This window comes from Lissotriton vulgaris, chromosome 2_2, assembly GCF_964263255.1.
Source record: "Lissotriton vulgaris chromosome 2_2, aLisVul1.2, whole genome shotgun sequence".
NCBI classification, from domain to species: Eukaryota; Metazoa; Chordata; class Amphibia; order Caudata; family Salamandridae; genus Lissotriton; species Lissotriton vulgaris.
The window spans coordinates 249,880,390-249,888,490 of record NC_141688.1 but is presented as its reverse complement, the minus strand read 5'-3'; the positions used below and the strand labels follow the sequence as shown (position 1 = coordinate 249,888,490).

At 36.4% G+C, this 8,101-nt stretch overlaps 1 protein-coding gene across 1 annotated transcript; it reads left to right on the top strand.

Annotated features, from left to right (window-relative positions):
- Window positions 1–4,605: 4,605 nt before the first annotated feature.
- Window positions 4,606–7,405, top strand: LOC147729290 (uncharacterized). Its single transcript, XM_086959907.1, has 3 exons — window positions 4,606–4,664; window positions 4,763–4,827; window positions 4,920–7,405. Exon 3 carries the CDS (start codon window positions 4,933–4,935, stop codon window positions 6,334–6,336), a length of 1,404 nt encoding a protein of 467 aa, XP_086816033.1. The 5' UTR covers window positions 4,606–4,664; window positions 4,763–4,827; window positions 4,920–4,932; the 3' UTR covers window positions 6,337–7,405.
- The last annotated feature ends 696 nt before the right edge of the window (window positions 7,406–8,101 follow it).

Here is an 8,101-nt window from a genome sequence, read left to right as displayed (position 1 = left end):
TCCTCAAATTGCCTTGGTATATTCCAATATATGCCAAAGACAGAAATGGAAGTGGTCCAATCAATTTTGTCCATAAATTGAGAAAGCGAGGAAGCATGTAAATAAGTCTGTTTCAGCTTACATGACAAACCATGGAATGGGCTCCATCTACAACAATACCTTGCGTTACTACATGCAGAATATCTACAGAGGAGATGGTGTGCACTTCTCAGATGAGGGGAACAGAGTTTTCATCCAGAATTTAAGACTGTGTATTGGCACCTACTTATAAGTACCTAAATCTTCCACAGACCCAAAAGCTCTTTTCAGAGCTACCCTAACTATGATCACTGTAAATAAATTTTAAATGTAACTTTTTTTTTCTAATTTGCACGATTTACGCTTTCCGGAGCGCTACCCGGTTCGCGCACTGGGCGCTAACCGCGCGAAAATTTGAAAAAATGTTTTTTCTTTTTTTTGGGCATATATGTGCCTCCTCATCCACCCTCACAAAACATAGGGGGTCAAGATATGTCTCCCTTGCCTCCTTTTACACAATCCCAGCATTGTTTATCATCCATCTTGTGTCCAAATTAAACCCTTACTCAAGATGTTTCATACAAAATGTAAGACTGTGTATTGGTACCTACTTATAAGTACCTAGAACTTACACAGAACCCAAAAGCTCTTTTCAGAGCTACCTTTACTATAATTACTCTTTTAAAATTTCGAATGTACCTTTTTTCACTAATTTTTACTTATGTTCGCTTCCCGGTTCGCTACCCGGTTCGCGTACCGGCAGCTAACCGCGCGAAAAATTAAACATTTTTTTTCAACATATATGAGCCTCCTCAGCCACCCTCAGAAAACCTAGGGGGTCAGGATACGTCTCCCGTGCCCCCTTATATCCATTTCCCACATTGTTTTTCCTCAATCTTGTGATTAAATTCGACCGAAACACAAAATGGCGAACTCCCGTTACGCTACCAGTGATCTACCCGGTTCGCGTAACGGGTAGCGCTATTACCGCGAAAAATTGAATTTTTTTTTTTTTAATTTTTTGACCCACGGGACCCTTTAATAGCCCCCACATCATTCCTAGGGGGTCAGGAGGGGTCTACCTTGCCCCCTTTCATTAATTTCCCCCTCCGTTTTTCTCCACCTCTTGTCTCTCGATCCTACCGAGAGACAAGATGGTGTCCATTCCGGACTGTTTAGAATGTTGACAGACACCGGAGAGCCAATCAGCTTCACTTCGCGAAGTTCCGTTACGCGTCAGGTACGCGAATTGGGGCGCTAACCGGAGCGCTGTCACAGATATATCTGTTTTTTAAAACGTTAATTTCTCAAAATCCACTGGAGCACATATATTCAGACATAGCAAAGGCACGTCGGGCAAACCATATCTACAATTTTGCCAAGTTTCGTGTAAATCCATTCAGCCGTTCGAGCTAAAAGGGATTCCAACCGCCCTATGGAAAAATGAATGGGAAAAACGCGTTTTGGGACCTCCCTTTTTTCTCGCCCCCCCCCCTGCTGCTCAGAAACAAAATGTGCCATTTTCCTGAAAATTTCAGCCAATTCCGTCCACAAACGCCAAAGTTATTCGACATAGAATTTTCAGAAATCCCATAGGAAAAAAATTCTAACTATATATACCTACTGGCAACCGCCAGTAGGTAATATATATATATATATATATATATGTGATCAAAACAGTCTTTCACTGTCGAAACGAGTAATGCTGGCCACTTGCTACGATGTATTAAATCTGATAATCTTGCAATAAACGCACTTTAGGCAACCAAAGTACGCTGTGGTCTGTACCTGATTCTTGCAGTGACTGCGGCAATACAGGAGCATGGATTTCTATATATATATATATATATGTGATTACAGCAAAGTTTTCTTCGAAGGAAGACACCGCACACCACCTCAAATGTATGACTTGATGTTTATTTCTTGTAGGTTCCCCACCTACGCGTTTCAGACAGGTATATATATATATATATATGTATACACACACGCACGCACCCACACACACACATATGTCTGGTCACCAGTAGATAGTTGTAGTAAGAACCGAGTTTCCATACAATTTTTTTTTTATGTTATGCCAACAACGTTGCCACAATTTCATGAACCTTCAAGAAAATGTAAAAATGAGCAGGATGCTCAGTTCAACTGCTATAATGAATGTTTTGGGGGCGATTTGTGAGATGGGGCTGAGAAAAAGGGGGCTAGCTCTTTGTCTAGAAAGAGCTCTTTTTATTATTTCAGGTAAATCTGTTCAGTAATTTTTGAGGAGAGACAAACTTGTATATCTACGGGCACGGACTATCAGTGAATCTAACCGATCTCATGCAGAGATCCGAAAGTCTGCCAACGCTACAGCCTGGAAGTGTTGGCAGTCATCTGCCCAGGACATTTGGTAGATTTTAAACTTGGAGGGGGCTGTGTGAGCCCCCTCCCAGGCATTTTGGACCCTGAAAACCACTACCTACCTGGGGCTGGCCCTACATAAACAAAGGCGGGTGGTACGCGTACCCTCTCATGGAGCCATTAATAGCCCTGGGGACCACCACCTCCCTATATCCCTGGGTGTCCAACCATAGGACACAGCTGTTTGCTTTCAGTTTGCAGGGGCTTTGACAGCTCCCACCAAGCAAGAGCAAACAGTAACTCTGCTCCCAGGTAGCAGCAATCCCGGCTTCTACTGTAGGCAGGGAGCCAGCACCAACAAAGGGGCATTAATGCTCCCCCCGGGTCACCACCGTAGCCCACTCTGTGCCCTAGGTGGCTCCCAGGCACCAGCATCAAGAGCCTGGGGCCTGGGGGATATGGTCCGGGGGTCTAAAATTATTCCAGATAGAGGGGGTCCCTCCACATTGATTCCAGGCCCCAGAGTGCTTTTCATGCCAATTTTGGTGACACATTCTTGATGCAGAGAAATATAAGAGCATCTCTATCAAACATAGAAACAATTACTATATGTATTTAAGAGTACGTACCCCTGTTTGATGGAGATGCACCACTTTGTGGTCTTGTCATCTTCCCTTGATGCGGATTAATGTTATCACAGACTTGTGGATCAAAACGCTTGAGGAATAATCATATTGGCGAAATAACATGCACACAAGGTCATTGAGTACTATGCCTTGTGGTCCTTTACACAGCTATGGTGTAGAATATGCACCAGGCAAGTACCCAATGAGGTAGCACTTACTAGTTATGCAGTAGAAAGTACTCTAGTTTGTTTGACATTTTTGGCAAACTGTGGACTCTTCTATGAAAAAATGAGGTTCGATTATGGCCCGATGCTCATGTCACAGAAATTAAACCTCAAATGGAAGCACTTACAAATATAAACCCAGCAGATGGCCCAGTTGAAGCAGCACTTCGGTAAAGCACAAAGGGGCAGATTTATGAGGCCCTTGCGCCACGTTTACGCCACTGTTGCGTCACGCAAGGCGGCGTAAACGTGGCGCATCTCTACGAGGCATTTACAACGTGACGCATCTATGGAGATGCGTCACGGTGTAAGGCCCTGTGCCACATGAAACCTGCGTCAGGTTTCATGTAGGCGTTCCGGTGCAGGGGGTGGGGGGGCGTTCCGTCGCAGGAACGCCCCTGGAAAGTGACACAGTGAAATCTACAAGATTTCACTGAGTCACTTTCAACGTCAATTCCTTACGCCTGCTTGAAGGGTTCCATGATGAAATATCGTTAACATAAATATCGTCTATAATAAATATCGTCACTAAAACATCGCTTACAGAAATATCGTCATCCTATACATAACATAGATTTCACACAAATATCGATATTTTTTTATCGACAACCCTAATATCGTTAACATTAATATCGACTACTTAAATATCGACTACTACATTATCGACTGTATTTTAAATAACACTACCTTTGACATATATATCGACTACACTAACATCGACGACCTATGTACTCTAAATATATACAAAAAATATCGTCTTTTTATAAACAACTCGAAATGCACTATTCTTTGATTTAACTTAAATTTTTCTGCTATTTTATTGACATCACTAAAACATTTAATATATACTTTTACAAACAAATAGTGAAGCAACATCGTCTCACAAAAATAACGGTTTTCCCACGCCAAATAACGTTCTCAACCAATGATTTTGAATTTCCACTAATTGAACCAATCCAAAACTACCATTAATTAACTCACTCATATAAATACAATTACACACCTAACGTAATTTACCATTTTTGGCCCAAACTTGGAGAAAAACGGTTACCTTGCTGAGAGAAGAGAATACAAACGAACGACTACAACTACAATACATCACACTACACTTCAAGTAAGTTAAATACCATTTTTCTTTCGAAGTTACTATAAGTCCATAAACTCCCGATTTTTAAAACTGTTGTTCTTTAGAGTAACAACTAAACATGTTGAACTTATCAACAACGACAATACAGTTAGATGTAAGCACTTTTATTAACTACCTTATCCATGTCTACTTAGATAGCTGATAAAAAATTTTTAAACTGGCTAAGTAAATGTAAAATTTTAAAAACATGTATCTAACTACTATCATCCAAATACTACAAGTAACACAATGATAATTTTTTCCACAGACTCTACAAAATTATTTGCCTATCTACAACTACACTACCAACATCTTCTACTACATTAAGTAAGTATAATCACTGTATGTGTAAAAATGCAAAAATTAAAATGAAAAACTTATTACACTAAAGTATTTCTTTCTATTATTCTTTAACACTACTACAGAACTTAAACAGGATACAAATCTGAAAAAGAAGTAAGAATAAAAGGTTTACCAGTGAAGCCACATAGTAAGTATACATTAGCACTGTAGCCTAGTATTAGACACATCTCTATAAATTGTGTTCAATATTCTTAAAAACACATATATATATTTCCACAGATCTACCTTAGACATGGCAACTGGAGCTACTTTCATTACTTCGCAAAAAGGAAAACTAATGCTGAGCTACATGGGTTACACCTACACCCAAGAAAGAGTGAAAGCAAATAAGACCCATTGGAAATGTAGTAAATATTACTCTAATGCATGCTATGGTAGAGCAACAACTGTTGATAACAATGTGTTAAATGTACGTGAGCATAACCACCCACCAAATGTAACTGAAGTGGAAGTGAGAGAAGCACTAGAAACATTGAAAGATGCTAGTACAGGATCACAAGAAACAAGCACTAGCATTTTAAAAAATGTATTAAGCAAAGTTCCTGAACATGTGACAGGACAGCTACCTTCTATTCCCAACTTAAAGAGATTAATTGCAAAAACTAAACGTGCTTCTGATCCAACTCCACCAACACCAGAAAGTTTTCAGGATATAAAAATATATCCTGAATATACCATTACACATAATGAGGATAAATTCTTAATGTATGACAACAACAGCCAGGACAAAAGAATTTTACTTTTTGCTACAAATAATAATTTGCAAAAGCTTAAATCATGTGAAACATGGATGATGGATGGGACTTTTAAAGTTTGTCCCAAACCTTTCTATCAACTTTACACCATTCATGGGGAATACCAAGATACAAATATCCCTCTTATTTATACTCTGCTGCCAAACAAAACTAATACTACCTACGTTGACATTTTAACAACGATCAAAGAATTAACAGATAATTACTATCCTCAAAGAATTATCATTGACTTTGAAATTGCCATGATTCAAGCAATCCTTAAAATATATCCCCATACCTCCATACAAGGTTGTTATTATCACTACAACCAAAGCATATGGAGGCACTTACAAAAATCAACTTTAAGCATAGAATATTCTACAAACAGTAACTTTGCTTATCAAATAAAAAAGTTGATTGCATTAGCATATGTACCAACAACAGAAGTAGCTAACTACTACAATTTATTAATTGACAGCCCTTTCTACCGCACCAATGAAAAAATACTAACTCCCTTCTTAGACTACTTTGAAGATACCTGGGTTGGAAGATTACATCGTTCAGGCCACCGTAGACAACCTAAATTTCAAATACCATGGTGGAATGTATATGCTAGTACAATAGCACAGAAAGCTAAAACCAATAACGCAGTTGAAGGATGGCATAATGCCTTCCAAGCCACTTTAGGGAGAAGTCAACCAACACTTCACAAACTGATCCAAAGCATAAAAAAAGAGCAAAGCTACCAAGAACTCAGAATAGAACAATCGCTTTCTAAAATTGGCCCTAAACTAAGTAAACAAACATTAAACATGTACGAATATCTGCAGCAAAAAACTAGAATGTACCCAAGTATAGAAGGTCTAGCATACTTAGATCTAATAGCAAAATCAATCCTTTAAATATAAAATTCCAAAAAGTGAGCAAAGCATTATAAAAGATACTATGTAGTAAAATTTATTAATATTATATCATGTAAAATTATCAATAATATATTTTTACAAGACATAATAATATTACATTTTACTAAATAGTACACTATACCACAATGCAACCCAAAAGTAAATATCACTTTTACTTACGGTTCTGCTGCTGTAGAATATGTTCCATGGTGATAATTTCCACAGAAATGTTACCAACAGCTATCCATATCCAATGTGTAAAAATCCCAACAAAATGTAAAAATACAACTGTTTGATAATAGTCCCGTAGCAATCCTCTCGAAATAGAAACCATGAAAAAAACGATAAATCCTCACGAGTAAAAAAAGTTGAGACCCCGAAAAAAGCAGAACAATGTAAAAGTATGTACCTGCTTAAAAAAAACACGTCACAGTCCATCTGCTCACCAAAAGGAAAACCTGTAAAATATCGAAATAAAAAATAACCTCAAAACATAGGAAATACGCATAGCCTACACATAGTATAGAAAAGATAAAAACAATCTAAATTCATCCCTTAATCGACAGTAAACGTTACTTTTGTTCGAACTACCTCACAAAGTACGTTCTCCATAACGTCGCTAAATAACACGTAATTCGCACATATTATGTAAAGTACTACACATATCTACACATACACACTACAACTATCACTAAACTTTACTTAAATATCTTTAAAAGTAATGAGAAACAAACTTACCTTCACCAACAAGAAACAGCTCCCAACCGCGAGCTTCCGTTTTCTAAAATGACCCAAACAACGATGTTGATAGAAAAAAAAGTGAAGTTCCTAAACTAAGATGGCTCCATAATAAAAACTAAAATAGGACAAAATAGGCTTTCAATAAAAAATACATTGTATAAAATAGCACAATATACCCAATATGTATTAATAAATGTATTTTTATTGTTAAAAAACATATGAATATTGTAATAAATACATTAATATGTTTAAAATAATTATGTATTATTTGTTTATTATTAGAAAAGTGAATGTCATTGTTAAATATTTTTCTCAAATGTTACAAAATGTAAATGTATGTTATGAACATATCATGTTAAAAATAATCACATAATAAATATGTAATATATTAAATTTTAATAAAAATATTAAAATTTAATATAACAATTTATATATGATAAAAACATTATTTATGTCTAAAAATGCTATATAATTTGTTACCAAAAATAATGTGAAATTAAAAAAAAAAAAATTGTACAATCTTTGTAGTACCAAATCAAAATGTCAATAAAATATTTTGTTAAAAATATTGTTTCTTAATTTACACTTGTCATATGAAAATAAAAATTGTATACAAATGTATTTAATGTATATTTATGAAAAGAATAGACTATAATAATTTACTATTCTAAGTCCAAACATAACTTAACTCAGGGAATGTGCTGGATAATAATCCTAAAAAATTTACTATTCTAACTCCAATCTAACATAAATCAGGGAAAGTGCTGGATAGTAAACCATAATAAATTACTATTCTAACTCCAGTCCAACATAAGTCAGGGAAAGTGCTGGATAGTAAACCATAATAAATTACTATTCTAACTCCAGTCCAACATAAGTCAGGGAAAGTGCTGGATAGTAAACCATAATAAATGACTATTCTAACTCCAGTCCAACATAAGTCAGGGAAAGTGCTGGATAGTAAACCATAATAAATTACTATTCTAACTCCAGTCCAACATAAGTCAGGGAAAGTGCAGGATAG

What these genes read in the sequence shown, in the direction of transcription:
- LOC147729290 (XM_086959907.1), top strand. Translation starts at nt 4,933, where the DNA reads ATGGCAACTGGAGCTACTTTCATTACTTCGCAAAAAGGAAAACTAATG.